The sequence below is a fragment of the Rhea americana genome, unplaced genomic scaffold, assembly GCF_003343005.1.
Source record: "Rhea americana isolate MKP2758 unplaced genomic scaffold, rheAme1 scaffold_9, whole genome shotgun sequence".
In the NCBI taxonomy this organism is placed as follows: domain Eukaryota; kingdom Metazoa; phylum Chordata; class Aves; order Rheiformes; family Rheidae; genus Rhea; species Rhea americana.
The window spans coordinates 2,179,503-2,197,453 of record NW_028187088.1 but is presented as its reverse complement, the minus strand read 5'-3'; the positions used below and the strand labels follow the sequence as shown (position 1 = coordinate 2,197,453).

The 17,951-nt window shown below is 40.9% G+C and overlaps 2 protein-coding genes across 3 annotated transcripts in view; both read left to right on the top strand.

Annotated features, from left to right (window-relative positions):
- Positions 1 to 4,834, top strand: part of PDE3A (phosphodiesterase 3A) — a 192,038-nt gene extending 187,204 nt beyond the window's left edge. For both annotated transcript variants that reach the window (XM_085324104.1, XM_085324105.1), the window contains one exon: positions 88 to 4,834. The gene's annotated coding sequence lies outside the window, so the exon portion shown is untranslated. The remainder of the gene's footprint in view (positions 1 to 87) is intronic.
- Positions 4,835 to 12,284: 7,450 nt separating this feature from the next.
- LOC146584768 (solute carrier organic anion transporter family member 1C1-like) overlaps positions 12,285 to 17,951 on the top strand; it is a 27,243-nt gene continuing 21,576 nt past the window's right edge. Inside the window, exons 1-2 of the mRNA XM_085324002.1 lie at positions 12,285 to 12,437; positions 16,448 to 16,590. Of these exons, the coding sequence (XP_085180128.1) occupies positions 12,365 to 12,437; positions 16,448 to 16,590 (216 nt within the window). The 5' untranslated portion in view covers positions 12,285 to 12,364. The remainder of the gene's footprint in view (positions 12,438 to 16,447; positions 16,591 to 17,951) is intronic.

Here is a 17,951-nt window from a genome sequence, read left to right as displayed (position 1 = left end):
ATAGTAAAATGCCATGCAGRGAGGCCAAGGATCTGGCCAGCACATCAGTGGTACGGCTCCTCTGTACTTCCCAGGCCTGTGCCCCAGGCCACCCAGATGCGTGTAGTGCTGTGTCCATGCTRCTGAGCTGTGAACTCGAGGAGGCTTGGTGCTCGGGAGCCTACATCCCACTGTCTTTCAATGGGACTTAGGGTCTTGGAGAATTTTGTCTGTCTTTAAAATGAACTCTTTGCACTTTTGATTTTTTTTTTCTATAATTCAGCAAAAGGTTTTGTGTTTTGTCCCAAATGTTAACGAAGTRCTTGTGCAAAGTCTCGTTAGTACCAGGTGCACCGTGCTTGGTCCATGTGGTGTGATCCTGTGTTTGAGGTGATGGTGGAGGCTTTGCTGGTAAAATACATGGGTGCAGGTTTGAMTCTCCCATCTCACTGACTTCCATGRGTGCCACAAGAAGCACTAGTCAGTGCCAGCCTGAGCAGCCCAGCGAACCTGGCTGTATTTGAGAGCTGGGATCCAGGTAAAGACAAGCTGCTTTGCCAGCAAATATGACAGGGAGRTGCCCCAACTGGTTAAAGTGTGGGAGAGGCAATGAACTTTGTGGCAGCTCGTTCTAGAGATGAACCAACTAGGAGAAATACTTTTCAATAGGTTGGTGGGAGGAGGGGGATAACGAGAGTTGGTGACTTTTCTTTCTCAAAAAGAAGAGCCTTTTGACAATAAATTGTTTTAACTGTTGGAAAAATGATTTTGAAAACCTGTGATGCGGGGAAAAAAAAAGTATAAATCTTTCCTATCACTTTTTCAGGTGCTGTTATGGTGGAGATGTTCCAACATTATGTGTTTAAAGCAGAAAGGTTTCAGTTTAGGCATGAGCAGTRTTAGTATTAAATGGTCATCTCCTGAACATCCGTCTGCCATATGGGTGGAAGATGAAATCTGAGGATGTRCATAGAGCCAAGAAGGTGCCTCTCCCTGTTCTGCTACAGACCTGCACAGATGTGGCCCCTGGAGTCAGGCACTGATGCTCATTTGCTCTTTCYTGTCTCAGACTGGTACATTGGCCTTAAAAATGGGATATCGCTCCACTGGCCGCGCAGCATGGATGTAGTTAGTCCTCAAGTTGATCAGGTTTTAAACAGAGATGGAGAGGGTCAAACTGGCAATTCTTAGAAAAAGAAAAATGGTGTCCAGTAGGAAGCAGACTTTATGCAAAATGCTTAGTTTTTCTTTTCTTTCTAACCAAAAGTAATCAATCCCCCTGGATAGAAGTACGCATGGAGTTTTGGGGTTTTTAATCACTACTTGATGTTGAAGCATTATTTAAAATGGTGGCAGCATTARAGAGAATTGTCCTAAACTAGGGCAGAGGAATCTTTCTTTTATATTTTTAAGTGATTCAACAAATAAGAAAGCCCTCTGACAATTGAAGGACTTTTTCGTGCTTGATGATAGCAGGAGGAGGAGGCAGAAAATTTGAGAGAAAAGAGGAAAGAAAATATGTCTATGTCACATCTTCAGTTCAGGCCTCCTGAAGAAAATGTACATGTTAAGTATTGTTGATGAGGCCAGGGAGTAGTTAAGATTAAGGTGATAGCTATCTTAAGCAACTGTTGGAAGAGCTAGAAAAGACACTGTTTATTGGAGGCAAACTTCCATTGAAGTGGAGCAAAATAGCATCAGCACATTTGAGAATAACTTCAGACAATAAATCTTTCTTTGCATTTCATTGCTTTCTGTTAGCAAGACAACTTTCCTCTGGAAGTAAATCGAAACATGGTTTTAGTTCCTGCTGTGGTCAGTGAATCCCAGGGTCAGAGGGAGCAGTGCAAGGGAGACCCTCCATTTACTTCCTAGCTATGGTTTATTCAGAGGGATTTTCCTCATAGGTGGGTCCTCACTATAGCATTTAGTAAAAAAAAAAAAAAAAAAAAAAAAAAAAAAAAAGCCTCCTCGGTAGGATGCAAACATTGCCCACTTGACCGCCTGCTTGAAATCTTAGGGTGATGGAAACTCCTTGGGAACCTGCAGGCAGAGCAGTGCTGCGGTGCTCCTGCAGGGCCCATTTTCGCAATGCCAAACCGGGAAGGGGGGGCAAAACCTTGAGCTACTTCATAATACTACTTTGATAAAAATTAACTTAGCAAGAAGCATTGTGCAGTTTGAAAGCCTGCCAGTGTCACTTGAGACGTATTGCAGAAATGTCCCATTTAAATCTGTTCCTTCTTAAAGATGATTGATTTAGTTGCGACCAACTGGCCTTGTCCTTGGTCTGTCAAGCTGAAATATAATGTAAACCAAGAAATTTTTTTGACTGAAGCATTTTAATCCTCCAAATGTATCAGCAAAGAAAACTTTGCATGGTGCTAGAGGAGGAAAAATTTGCAGTCTTTATTTCAGTTGAGATTTTCAGGTCTGTGTGATTTATTTCTTACTTCGTAAGATGTGTTTGTGGTATGTCCGAGGTGCAAAAACTTGGACAACAGATAATACCTGTTTTACTGCTGGCGGCATATGAGATGGGCGTGCATTGGGGGGCACGCTGCAATTGCAAGCACGGAAAGTCTTGTGTTGCAGCAGTAAATCAGATGGGGAAACCCRAGCGGGTTCTGTTTGCTGTCTAGACGGAAGGACGAGGAGCCTAAGAGGACTCGGCCACAGCTGTGGACTATGTGTCCCCTTCCCTRGTTCGAAAAGCATCGCGCTCGGATCGAGTAAGCAGAAACGCCCGCGGCGGGCGGCCGCAGCAGGGCAGGCGCGCGCCGGCGAGCGGAGGAGGCTGCAAGCGGCCCGGGATCGCGGCCGAAGGGAAGGGACGAGCCGCGGAGCGGGAGAGCGCAGGTCGAGAACAAACGCCCCGTTTCCGAGTGCTGTTCTCCAAGTCGCTGGAGAAATATCTAAGCAAGCCGGGTCTGGACCAACCTTAAGGTGGTTTCCTCGCTTATAGCCCTGAGGGCCATGGCATTAGATATTCCCTTTTTTCAACACTGTCTTCCTTTACCACAATGAACACTTGCAAACAATTAATGTGAACTAACAGTTGTGCTTTGCTTTTGAATATTTATTTGAAGGAAGTCGCTGGGTTTTTTTTCCCCTGACCTCAGTCATTTTGCCTCTGTGCTTTTATTAACAACAACAAAAAAAAAAGTCTGCAATACGAACAGAGAGAAACTGTTAAGAGTTTGCCATGCGTGTACCTACTATTTTAGGTAGAAAACCCATTGTCTGTTAAAGCTATCTTTCCTCTCTTTTTCAAAACTGCTGCCTGATTCTGACACACAATGAAAATCTGTATTTGAATGCAAAATTTTCATTTTAGACGTTTATGAACCTTAATGCAGTACTGCAGATGGTATCTTAAAAGATCAAAGACAGCGTTTATACCTGCTATGTGGTGTTGATGATATTTTTAATATTTTGACTGTGTCAGCATACATTTGGTCATTACTTTTCTAAAGCTAAGTCTTTTTTTCTTGAGTAATCAATATAAGATGTTTGCATGATGGAAAGTAATTTAAGTTCACCTTTTTTAAAAAAACATGATTCATATTGTAGGTTGTGTTTGCTTAACAGATAACATTTTCACTGATGGATGGCAGTTCTTTTTTTTTTAGTGCTTTTGATTGATAGAAGAACTAGGACAACATTTTCCAACAGAAACATATTTTTTAACCTTTGCCTCAACAGCTCCAGAGAAATAGTATCTTTCAAAAGTAATTGGTTTCCAGCAGGGTTTTGCCATCTGGAAAACAATATGCAAGTACGTATACCACATACACAAAAAATCCCGTTTTGATGAAAGTAATAAAGAAACCAATGCAGCAAGGTCGGAACCTTTCCTGAGCGAGGATTCTGGATGTGTTGATACCATTGCAGCCCTAAATCCCCACCAAATCTTGAGGCCAAATTAAACACATTTTGTATTTTCAAATTCCCACAAAGGTCAATGAAAGTTTTTTTACTTTAGGAAATACGGAAGAATGTGGTCATCTTAGATCCTATCCTATGAGGCTTGACTCCTGTCAGCTCCCAGGGCTGTCCTGGGACCTCAGGGCACTCTGCTTCATACAGATTTATCTGATGAGAAGCTCATCTGGGTTCAGTTCTAGTACCAGGTTTTCACAAATCACAGGGATAGGTCAAAATTAATCCCCCCCTCGATTTTTTCACTTGTAAAGGCTGGGCGAGGGGGCAATGTAATTTTATATGGCTGCGTTTGAAAAGGCTTTTGGGTAGCTTTATAATTCCTTTGAAGCAATATTTTAAAAAATAACTGCCAACCAAAGTGGCAATGCAAGGAAGTGCCATGTTGTTCAGGATTTGTACACGCCAATTTTTAACACAGTGTTCTTTTCACTAAGTAAAACATACGTTAATTTATATTTATATATTGTCAATATTGTTGTAACCAAGCTTCTCCTTTTTAAACACTTCAGGAACAAGGCCTTGTATTTTTAGGTGATTTTCATAAACAGAATAATTCTTTTCCTTTCACTTGTATCTTGCACTCAATACATGTAGCAATACTTAATATATTCTCTTCACAAGTATTTGTTAAGTGATTTAGTTAATGGCTGATAAATGTTTTGTACAAAATAGATTCTGTACAGGAAAAAAAATCTTTTAGATAAACATTATTTATTTTTACTGTTTTGTAAGTTAGACACTATAATGAAGCTCCTTTTTGCCAGAATTACTGGAAGTGCCTCTTGGTAAAATGTATTATATGGTAAATATGTATTCAAAATTACTAGAAATACTTGTCACAAAATGAACAATGTGGATGTTGCAATGTGAAGACAAATGTACAACATAAATATAATTCTGTGGTATCCTGTTTGCTGCGTTTCTTTTTCCTTTATTTTCCAGTGCCCGGCTTTCTATTTAAGAGCCAGACCGCAAATGACCTGAAGCCTCTTTGATCTCTGATTCACATCCAGTGAAGTCAGGGGGAGGACAAGAACATGTTTTATATCCGGTCCAGTATTAAATACCCTCTCGGAGCAGTCAGTGAGGGTGTATAAAACATGCAAGTATAAAGTTGGAAAGGTAAATGGCAGTACTAGGCACTGAAGGAGGGTTTCTTCTGAACTTTACTTGTAGTATAGAGCATTTAGCATTGATCGGGAAGGTTTCTAATTTAAGATATTTATCTGAAAATATCATTTCCCCCTCTAATCAGCAGAGAAATCCTCATTAAAAATGAGGCAGGTATGCTSCTGATGTGGTCCTCCCCCTTGCAGGACCTGCGTTGTCAATCTCTGAGCGCTAAGGGGGCACTTGGCCCAGGGGGAAGAGGAGCCCGCGCAGGCGGGCAGTGGTGGACGGGTTATCCTCCGCTCAGGTCAGTGCGTGCCTTTCCGTCACCCATCCTCATAGGATTCCTGCAGCTCTCTCCTGAAGTCTCCCCGGCTGATCCGCAGTTATTCTAGAAAGGAAGTATTAGAACTGGTCCCATTTTGCTGTTGTGCATCTTGCCAACACAAGGAAGGTTTTACCCTTTCTCCAGCGTAATTTTTCTCCTGGTTGGACACTGATGGCYCACTGGGTAGGTGAGTATGTATCATATATTCTTTCTTCTGAAAAGTTTGACTGTACTATAAAGTAGGTATTTATTGGATTATTGGCTTATCTGTCAACCCTGCTTAGCATACATTAGTGGCCCATGCTTACATTCGCTGATCACCTGATTATCCACAATTTTAYCAGGCGGTATTCTGCAATATATTTCAGAGGAATAATAAATCCCATGTTAAATGCTATATGACTTGGAACCGGTCTGTGGAAGATACCATTATAAATGTCCCTGCTTAATGRTGACCAATATTTCAAAATCCGTCTTATGCCTATTTTTCAATCCAGTTAAAAATGRACCACTTTGACTGAACATGGACTGTATTACATGGCACAATTTAGCCATAGTAATGCAGAGTGACTAATGCTTCCAGAGCAAATTAAATGTGTTTCCTTAACAGCGTTTCCCTTATTAATCACACATRTAATATGTTAAAGAGGGAAATCAAGTAAGTGAAATCATTTTTCTTGCAATTATATTGATTAGTATTCTGTCATTCTTCACTGAAAGATTTTGCTGCTTCATTATGTGGGCTAGGACTGATGTCTAGGTAATTTCTTTGATTGCTATTTATACTTGCAAAAAATAGTATCTTTCAACCTTCTGCAATYTTCTCCATTTTTTTGAAGTTTTATTATCTACTTGCATGAAAGTAAGTAAAGTGGCTGAAGAGYTCTTCAGCCAACTTGTCTGAAACGGTTGCATACAAATTATCTGGATAAACTGTGTACTCAAATCCTCTTTTCCTCAGTAACTTAAAAATTACAGATTTCAAAATATGAAAGACATCAGCCATGAARTCTGGATATTGGTTTTGAAGTCCCACCAGTTTATCTGCCCACTAGCTTAAATTCTGAATGTCAGAAGTTTAAGGAAACTTGCACTAGGCAGTGATTAGGGAGGTATTAATTGGGATTATTYCCAGTTTGAAAGTAAAATATGTTTATACCTATTCTAACGGAAAAACAGCTCACAAGCCTCCAGCTGGTCTGTCCCACCATTTAATCACTCCAYAGCATTGAATTATTCACAGAGATTCACAGGTGCCCAAACAAAGGCATACAACCAGAGTAACAAAGAAAAACTCTTTTCATTCAGCACTCCTCATCACAAAGATTAGGCTAGCAAGGTAAGAATGCACTTGTCTTTAAAAATCGCAAACTCTCCGTGGAGCTCTTCAGATAGCAAGAGGTTCCCATGGGAAGAGATGAGCAATAAAACAGAGAGTTGAGGCAGTCAATCTACTAATGAGACCACACATGAACACGCTTCTTCTAGTAATCTGGTAAAACATAAATGAGGCCATGGCACACAGTCAGTAGCAGCTCAATTAAACGTCGCATTTTTCAGGTGTTCAAATTGCTCTCAATTGCTCAGACAGMTCCACTTGCCTAAAACCACTTGAAAATATTTCACTAAATAATAAAGAAAGCTCAGAGAACTCATGGCACTCTCTTTAGCAACACTTTCTTTAATATTTTATTTTTCCTCAATTATCTCACCAGAATCATACGGAAATAGACATTGTCCCTCAGGCCACCACAGGCTCCCTGGATGGACATCAGCTAGSAGTAGAAAGGCAAAGGACATTGGCAGTCAAGGACCTGATGCCAGCTGACCGATGGGACCTGTAGCTCTGAGACAAGTGTCTCACACTGTCCAAAATAGTACAGAGGTTTTTAACCACTCCACAGTGGGATCCCAAAAAACTAGCATGATGAGAAGAAAACTATCAAAGCCAGCAACTTGGTTGAACTACTTCACAGCCAAAGCCTGATATTTTTTTAGCATTACCTCAGTTCTTGAGCCATGAGAGAAAACAGGCAAGCTTAAACTTTTACCTAAGATTTTCATGATTGATGTCCCACCTAACCCAGACTGGTAGTTAAATTTGCTAAATAACCTGGAACAAACCCAGTCACAATGGTTTGGAAGTTTGATATGCCTACAGAGTTGCTGCATAAAGGGTTGCTGCAACATCTGCTTATCTGCTGCCAGGAAACACAAAGCAGAAGGGTCCTGTTTGATCTGCATGATGACTTCATTTACTGTGACTTTTTTTGTTTTTGCTGTTAAATTACTTCCCTCTATGATCTTTTGTACATGGCAGTTGTTTATCACTGTGCTTGCCAAAAGCATCACATTCTGCAAGTTCAACCCCTTCTGTGTAATAAACTCTTCTGTTAAATTCTTTATACCTTCTCTTTCTACATTTTTAGCCAAAATCTTGGGTTTAAACCGAGTTCAAAGAATTTATCTGCATTACAGAAAGAGCTATGGGATTTTATTAAGATTACCAGCTTTTAATCCCTAGTGGTTGGCCAAATTTCAGTTTATCTTATTACAGTCCAGTCCTCTAAATTAAAATTCTCTCCAAAGCTCCAGTAGGTAAAGTGTGCTTCTTGCCATGAAGTGCTGTGTCGTATTGCTGGGTCTCATTCATCACTCTTGTTACACCCACTAGGAGCTGRTTTCCTCAGGGCCCATCAGGAGCTTTGCAAAGTGTGGTGCTATTTGAATATACATGTGACTTCCCTTCTTGCCTTCCTCTTCCTTCCTCTCACGTGTTATTTCTTCCTTCTCTTGAGAACTCTAGTCAAAACCTGCCTGGATCCATAATTCTTGTTTTTTACTCTTCAGGAGGGAGGGAAAACCTCTTTTACCTGACAAGTTACCTTCTGCAGCTGCTTCCAGGATAACTTACAGCTATTGAGCATGCTCCTGTACACTGTTCCAGGCCCTGTGCATGGAGAACATATTTATAAAAGGCCTATCCTAGGGGTGCAATAAATACTGCATTTACTTCAGCTGTAATCTTTGAAAATTTGTCTTCCTGAAGTCTTGTGATGGGGGCTTTAAATCTGAATGTCGTGAATAATTTGATGAGCATCACAGGATAACGAGACTTCTCAGAAAGACCTGTAGATATTCCAATGTCAAGTCAGTTGACACACTAAAATAATTAGGATGATTTTGTCTTGCTTCTGCCATCTTTTGATAATAAGATTTTTTCTTTGAGACTAGATCTGGAAGTCCTTTCTTAGGGAAGGAAGTATTACCCTCAAGACTGGAATTTACACTGTAAACTGAGTAYTTCCATGTCTCTAAAAGCTGGCATGAATTACTCGTTTCTGTTTCTTTTATGTGGAATGGATGTGTGAGGGTTGTTCTGACAGTGGTTTTCCTATTCGTTTATATTCATAGCAAGGATGTACTTAGGATTGCAAGAAAGTTGCTTTTATTCTGCATTTCCAGACTCACCAGTGCTGGGGAGACCTTGTTCTAATGGCTCTCTGGACAAGGATTCAAGAGATGTGGATCTATTTGACTTCAGCTCTGCACAGACTTTGTGCAATGACCTTCAGCAATGGGTCTCCTCTCCTTGTAATGTAAATAATAATTTTATGCTAGCTCTCCGTCTTGTCTGCTGAAGTTAGCTCTCGCACTGAGCTCTCAGGAGGGTCAGGAAATCAGYGCAGCTTGAGGACCATGTGCCACAAGTAATTGCTACGGGGACTGTTTCTCCTATGGTGTGAGTCACTCCAGGCACATGTGGGAGTTGCTGGGAGGTAGACTACCTACATGCTCACATAAAAAAAGTAATAAGGTAGCATTTAGCCAAGTGTCAGTCTAAGTGTTTGACTCTTTCTACTAAGGTTTTGTCCCACTGAAAGTTTTTATGCAGCTTTGCTTTCCAATGCAATGCAAGCTTTGGGAATGTGTTCTCTGTCAGACCATACAAATTACAAGAAGTTCAAATTTTAAGCCAATAGAGTCTATCAAAATCCCATTTATGCATTTTCATTTATTTTTTTTTAACCAAGATCTTTCCTTCTACCAGATAAAACCAAAGTTTTTATGCGGCTTTTATGTGTGCATTCAGATGCCAGTGTTAAGTTTATCTTTCCATGCAAGCCTTCGTGATTTCCATAACTCTGTCAGGATCTGTTTTAATAAATTGTCTTTTATAAAGGGAAAAGACTCATGCTTCTGAGCACTCTTTTTTGGAGACTTCACAAGTTTACAAGTTCAGTATTCTCTCATTAAACGTGATTGAAGAAGGAACAGCCGCTTCCCTGGAGCTACKCCTCAGAGATCTGTTATTGTCGGACAGTTTAGAGACTGACCCACAAAACTGTTGTGTCATTAGTGTAGTGATACATCTCTGGTGATTACTCTGGTGACAGCTATTCACTAAGGCTACACTAGGCTTTAAAAATGTAATTAATTTAACCCTGTGCTTTAGAAACGAAGGTGGTCTGGCTTCTAATTTCCTGTAACTAATACAAAGTAGGAATGCAAAGAAAATGGAAACAGACCTCGACGAATAAACTTGCTTCTGATTCTTTGTCCTGCAGCTGCCTTAAAGGCTTTGTTTCYGTTATAGCTGAAATATAAGTAAGTAATTCCTTTGGGGATTAGGGGAAAGCAAGACCTTTTCTTGTGTGATTGATTGTTTTGTGAGCTTCTACGTGAGTTTTGTGTCTTGCTTGGGCAGTGCTCTGCTCTGAGAGACACTGAAGAAAAATATCGAGGCGGGCATTGACACAAGAGGTGTCACGTGCTGCAGCAAATCTGTTTCCCAAGTTAGTAAACCTTAGTAGCTGATTTATACCATCACCTTTCTCTGCAGTATCTGCAGCGCATCTGTCTCTGAGAGACAGAGAAAGTCCTACCTGGATGAGAATTTCTTCTCTGGCAGATGAACTCACTGGGTTTTAATGAGGAGCTTGCATTCATTTACTCCATACAGCCATCTGGAAGAGAGACAGAGCGGACATAAATAGGGCTGTTTTGGAGGAATGGCCATAATGCACTCATAAAGGAAGGATGATGCTCTTTTGGAAGATGTTAGAAAACTTTCCATGATGGATAGTATCTCCTCCAGGGTGGTTTTGATAGAGTTCCAGTGAAGATATTATATCCACCTACAAAGGAGACAGAGAAGCTTCTATGAACAAATTCCAGGAAAGGGCCAACAGAGACAGAAAGCTGATGCTGAGGTTTTACAATGCTGCCATTCGAATTACTAGKGAACCAAAAACCCAGGGAAGGAGGGAAGACTGCACTCAGTCTGGCAGGCCTCATTTTTCAAAGCACTACTTCATCTTATGCTGCAGAATACCATTCTTCAGGGTTTTTTTCTGTAACAGTAGAAGACTGTCCTGGTGTTTGATACCACTGAGGACTTGGGGCATAATGAAGGAATTACAGGAAAGGGGATCATAAAAAGTGTTTATGAGTATAAGCCTCAGATCTTTTAAGGGACTGTGTGCAGAAAGCTACCAGTGGCAAAAGACCTGGAGTTTCTGTCAGAAATTGTTGGAGGAGACAAGGTCAGCATCAAAGATTAAAGGTCTGGCAAAACTAGTACAGATCCTGTATTGTGTAAACTCAGTTTCCCTAATAATTGAAGGAAACAGGCTGGAAGCTGTTCTCAGAAAGAGGCTGAAAGAACTTTTAGTTCTCGCAAACACTAATTCCCGTGGGCTGTTAGGGACCCTGACATCTCTTAGAAAAGGGGGGAAAAAGAGATTTCCAAATTTCTAAATTGCCAGGCAGGCATATAAGACCCGCTGCAGCACAAAATGTGATTTGCGTGCAGTGTAATAAAATTCCAGCTGCATTAAGTAGTTAAAATGGAGATATAATGGAGGAATGGATAACAATTTGTGTTAAATCTCAGAAAGTAGAAATTTGCTCCAAGGCACTGTGTTTGTCACCGCAACATTTTGAGTGTCAGGGAAGTTTTAGCTGCTATGGCAACATACCCTACTGGAGAGGGTAGGCGAGAGCAAGGGGAAAAGAAGAAGTATTTATAGTTAATACTTTCTCAGTCTGTGTAATTAAATCGCCCAAGTTCACAGACCATGCAGGATTTCTGGCCACTCTAATTTTAAACAAATGCACTCAGAACTAGTCACATTATTCACAGGCTTTACCATAATGTGAACCTGCAAATTAATGTTGCCTTTTCAATTGCCATAACCTCGTGACAGGAGAAACACTGGGCTAGAATGAAGAGGAAGTTTGCAACGTTTCCCTTTCATTTTAGCCAAGAACATGACTGACTCTCCAAAGCAGTTCTGTCCTGTCCTTTAACAGACCTTTTCAGTCTGGCTTTGCACCATGTTGACAGGGACTTTGCCTTGGGGCCTCTGGGGAACAGGCTGCACTGGGAATACTAGGAAATACTTACATCTGGGTGGGAAAGCTTTGTGAATAACTTGCTCTCTCTACATCCTAGCCTCTTCCCTCTCCCCACAACTCTTCTTCTTCCTCTTTTTTTTTCTTTTTTTTTTTTTTGTCTTTGTCTTTTTTCTTTTGGTCCACTCTTTTATTTCCTGAGAATGAGCAATTAAGAAGATGAGGATTATATATGTTTTTTTTCTTTACAAAGCTTTGTCACGTGCCCAATGAAACTTGCAGCAAGTTGCAAAGAAAAATATCCCCAGAGTGAGAGTGAGGGTGGAGGGGAGGGGGTTTAGCTACTCTTCAGGGTTTCAAAGTTCAGCACCAGGTGTCTTTGCTTTGCCCGTGTGCCCAGTGTCCCGCAATCTAGAGGAGGGGAGAAAGGAAGGGAAAAAGTGACGAGGTGGAGGAGGAGGATGGGGGGGCACAAGYGCAGAGCGCTGAGGCGAAACAGGAGACAGCGATTCTCCCACCCCTGTGTTTCTTTCTCTGCCTCTGGTATAAGATGTGCCTTCCTAGACTGAGTATCTTCTAAGAGGTGGTTTTCCCCCTCTAGCTTTTCCCACCGCTAAGTTGGGACCACTGCGCGTGCAGGCATGTATGGGYATAAGCGGTAGAGGGAGCTTACCCACGCAAATTGGTAAGCACCGTCCCTGGGGATTGCAGCTGCCAGGTAAGACTCAGTTTTTCTTCTTCTCTTTCTTGATGGCCCTTTTGGAGATGATATGCTTTAGCTCATCTGGTCCACTTTCTCTGTACGGGCCTCCCGGTTCTCCCCCCTCCCCCCAYCTAGCAAATGCTGCTCTGTGTCTGCAGGCTGACACACGGTAAAGGCACCTCTAAGGAGGCTTATTGCGAAACAGACCTGCTTCCAGCGGCTGGAAGGGCTTTTCTCAATGTCTGGAGCTTGCACGAGTTTAGGGACACTTAGGGAATTGCCTGTTCTCCTCTCGCGTGCTCGGAGACCTTCTCCAGACCAGCCTCTGAGCTGCAGCCCTGCACCCCCACCAGCGCTGTGAAGATGACACAGGAGCTGTGGCACGGCCGAGGCAAGGGACGCTTTCGGTGGATGCAGACGTGCAAGGAGGGGGCCAGCGCACCCCGGCGTGGGGATGAAGGGAGGTGGGAGGTGTGCTGCCGGCCGGCAGCCAGCACATCTGCAGCCTGGATTTAAGCACTTGCAGCGAGTGTGACAAAGTTTGTAAGAATCCCCTCACTTTGGGGTATTGAGTTTAGAATCTTGTTTTTCTGTCAGAATAATCAGTGGCCAAATTCTACCCATTTTRTTTATTTATTTCAGTACTCCCACTAAAGGCGGTTTTAAGAAGGAATTCACTTGGTGTGATCTGATTCTTCGTAAGTGTGGTAAAACACAGTGTTTTYCTGTCCCTTATCTTTGCAGAGGTTAAAATGTCTCCATTTTTGGTGGTTCTTGCTTTAACCCTACCTGAGAGAATCACTACTACTGTAAAGAAAATTGCTARTATAGGTTACACTAACAGAATTAGACTCTATTTTCAATTATATACCTACATTTCCCATGAATATTATGGAGTGGTGCAACTATCAACAAGAAAAGGTTTTCCTAAAAGAGCAAAAAACCTTACCCAAGCTTTCTTGAATGCCTTACTCTCTTAATTCCTAGTAAAAGTTACCAAATAGATTTAGAACAACTAAATCCATGGCACTCCACTGGCAACCCAATATCCTCAGAGATCTTTGAAGATTTCAAAGTGCTATATGAGCTTCAGAAGATGCTACTTGTAACTAGGAAGCACTGTTTAGATAGTGTATGGTTGCAAGAASGGAAAACAGTGTTTGTGCCTTCAAGTTTTATTGTTTCTGCCTTGTTATACTAGGTTTTATTCTCACCACATCATTATCTGCTTGTATAAGAGCTGAATATTTTTTCTGCCACAAAACCTGCATTTTGGATGATCTTGGAGATCCTGTGCTGGTTTAATAATAAAGACTGATAAAACTAGTTAGTATATTTTTATTATACAAATAATATATGATAAAGATATACACATAAAATAACAAGTACATTTAAAGATTGTGCAGAGATAACTGCTGCACAGATATTATTTTCAAACTCTTCGTGAGTAGGCAGAATGCACTAAATCCATATGATTACAATCTTTCAATCAGGCATGTCTTTTCATGGATTTAGCTTAAGTGTGTGTGTGTGTGTGTGTGTGTGTGTGTGTGTGTGTGTAAGTATCCATGCATAGCCATTGCTGCAGTCATGCACGTGTTAACAAATTACACAAAGATTTCATGACTATAAGCATTTCAGCGGGKTGTGTGTGTGTGCACGTATGTATACTGAGGGAGAAATGCATAACGAGGGCTAGATATGGAAGGCTTGAATTTAACACTGTAACATGTATCTTTCTCAAACGTGCGAAGCGCTGCACACYGACCTCTGATTCTTTGCTCTTGTTGGCCAGATTGGACCAGTAACCTGATCTCTGTGAAATGATGTTTATGCCAGTAGTTAACCTCATGTTTCTTCAGTGTTCCCGCCACACCTGGGGAGGAAGAGGCAACCCTAGCTTCCCGGCCGCATGTTTCACAGCATGCTGGAGAAATGCGATATCCAAGATATGGCAAAAAGCTGAGGCTGTCTCTGTAGTGAAGTCAGTAACAGGTCATCTGTGACAGTCAAGTATCTCCCAGTGTCACAGCAGAGCTCTCTGAGCTCCTTGAGCCATTGGGAGCATATTACGAATATTCCCAAAATAATGCCAATGGCACCAAAAAGTGCTTGAGAGGCATTGGGCAGGTTTGTGACCTCTTGCCTCTGTTTGACATCTGGAATTGGATTTTAAATGGTATTATTTCCTACACTATGTTTAGCTTGTAGAGTGTAAGACTTGTTTGAACACTGCTACCCATTCTCTGTCTGTCTGAGAACTGCCCCAGCTTCGTGTGGCATGGATTTATGTGTCGCTCTCTGGTCCTGGTGTTGCATACTCCGGCTCCATGTCTCTGTGGCATTTTGGAGGGGGTTGGTGTCAAACCTCTGTGTGGGGTGCAGAGGAAAAGACTGCGCAGCCCCTCTGCTCCCCTGCTGGACTTTCCCAAGTTGAGTGTTGGTTACGCAAACATAAGGACAACGCACCACAGGGAGGRTCAGGCTGTTTTTCTTGCAAAATTTTCATTATCCGTTTGGATTTTTTTTCAGTCTTAAATTGGTATAGTAAAAATACGCTCAGCATTTCAAACTTTAAGCTAAAGGCTATCATCTCATGTGTTTACATATCATCATACCTTATATGAGCTTCATGTCCATGCRCTCAAATTTGAATGAATTTAACCTCACTCTGCTCTCGGAGCCACATGCTGCCGTTCCCCACTGAGCAGATTCGGAAGTGGAGAGCATAGAGAGATGAGATGGCTTTTCTCAAGATTATAAAAAGTCATCTGCAGGGTAGGAATAGGTTATAAGTTTTCTGCAGCATGCACAAGCCATCCTTCTTTCATTGTTATCATTCTTGCAAACATCTTTACACTCAATAGCGCTAGTATGGAAATTCATTATCGTTCCTGACACAGCAGTGTTGTATGCAAATATTTTTCTCTTTTTACTTTGTCCATTCTGAACAGGGGCTAGGCAAGTATTTGCATGAACATCTAGATAAACTTTTGTTAAATTTAATGGATTACATCACATTTTACATTCTGGAAACACAAGTACCTACTGCACAAACCCTTGGCAACCCATGAACACATAGATATGTAGAGATATGCATACATTCATGCACATATATATTTATGAACATGCACACAAATATATCTTTTATTTGTATGAGGCCTGTGTCTTTATACATACTTATAAAAGAATAAGAATTTCACCTATTTCTGGTTTCAGTYAGAAGTTCTGTAGTGCTGCTTAAAAGTGAACACAAAAGCTTATTTAATAAATATTTCCAGATCTGATTTAGAGATTGAAATTAAGAACAAGGTACTGTAGCATATAAGTAGAGATTTAAGAATTACTGATATTTTTTGTTTTCAAACTTCAGTATTTAGGTTTTTCTTTACTTCTTTGTATTTACCTGCAAAGAAGCAAATTAACATTTTCCTGTAACAATTGACAAAACCATTGAGCCCTAAGGCCCTATCTAAAATGGTAAAAGGAACTAAACCTCTTTATTCTTGTGTAACTCATTAACTAGCATCAGACGATTAGAGCTAATGTTTCAATATAAAACAATTCAAGTCCCTCATTAACAGGGCTAGATTTCCTTTGATCTAATTACTTGATGTCCCAGATATATGGGAAATTCAGAGATTAGCTCTGAGAAATCTCTGCAGACACAGTCACATCTAGAAACATGAACTTACATATAAACTCCAGAAACATTATTTAACATTAACAAGCCTCATTTAGTCAGCTGGTAATGCTTGGTCAAATATTCAATGAAATCATGTTGATGATAGCTAGAGAATGAAGATGAAGACTGCTTACTGATGTTTATCTCCATTATGATAGGCAACTGGATTGCAAATTTCCATAATTAAACATGCAATGCACTGTTCAGATTCTGCTGTAAAGTTTGATAATTGCTGTTGTARGGAAAGCTGTACAGCAGGGTGTTGCTGTCACATGACGAGCTTTTCAGGCTGAGCTAATAGGATGCCCTTTTAAAATATTCTTCATGTTTTCTGGTTTAGAGGCAGGGGATATCATGGAGATTTCGTCAAAAGAAAATACGCAGTTTTTCTCRAACAACATAGTCCTGCCAGTTGACCGATCTTCCTTCAAATCTGAATCTTCTGCTTCCAAGGAAAAACAATCATGTTGTGGAGGCATAAAGGTATAGTAAGAGTTTTGAATATTCTGCTAGGCACTTAGAAGACCTCTTTCTTGGTGAGCTAACCTTTTTCAGTTCTAGTTTTGTGTTGTTGAGTCAGTACAAAATTATTCAAGATGTTTCTAAATTGCAAAAAAAAAAAAAATCTGCTTCTGCTCTGTGTTTGCCTGATGTTTGGCAATGTTCAGATAGGACCTGTTGATGCAGGATGGCATATTATAAGCTCTTCGAGGGTCATCCTGGAAGGCTAACCCATCCTCTTTATTGCATCAGCCTATTTTCCTGAGGTTAAGAGCAGAACGTGAGAAGTCAGATACCACAGTCAGCTGTTAGTAAGTGCTGGGTTTTTAAGATTGTAGCCATGGTAGCCTTCTGGGTTGTGTAAGGTAATGTCTATATTACCGCCTGCGTGTTTTGGGTGGTATATTGTTTAAGTATCCTTGTAGCATTCCTGATCTGAGCAAAYTGCGTAAGAGGATCTTCAAAACAGCCTGTGATCATTTGTGAAAGGTCATGGCTGCATTTGCATTTCTCTTGTCCTCACAAAGTGCTTCCTCTGAGCAGAGGAAGCACCCTGCTTCGAGCCTCCTACCGGAGGCTTTACCTGCCTGATGGTACGAGCATCGTGCCTGGGAGGAGCAATCCTTCTGGGAAAGCTTTTCAGGGACACGGCGGGATGGACACCAGCACGGTGCTTTACCTACAGCCTCTATCAGTGTTCTACAGATGTGGCTCTTGCAAAAGGGCTCAATAAATCCCCAGGCAAATGTGAGCTGTGTTCATCTGAGGCATATGGAAATTGAATCTTTGGTCTTGCCAAAGATTCTTTTCATCTTGCACAATCTTTATTTCTGTTAGTTTTCCAARCCAAAATCAAACAAGTCTTTCAGAAGACAGATCCCTTTCAGACACAGAGCCCAATAAAGTCGTTGATTTCAGTGGTAGTAGAACCGAACTCTATAAATTATGCAGAGCAGTTAAGATCTTCTTGGATTGAGTAAGATAACTGCGGTAAAAAGTTTTGGATTGCTGAATATTCTCTGTGGTTTTGCTCTGCAAAGGTCAAGAATCAGAGTCCTGTTYTGAAACAAAAAATGAGTTGTATTAATTAAATTCATAATATAATAGCAATTCTATCTTTGTTCCTCCGTTTGCCTCAAAAATAATCAGATTCCCTCATTGAATAAAACTTCAGTCACAGATTAGCCAGTCAGGAATCAGCTTAGTAGCTCCAAAAATAGAACAATAATATTACAGCACAGTTTTTTGCATTCAAGAAAACTGTGGCTTCTGGAAACTAGGACTGACAAGATTAACCTTTAGAAACTCCCCCCCCCCCAAAAAAAAAAAAAAAAAAAAAAAAA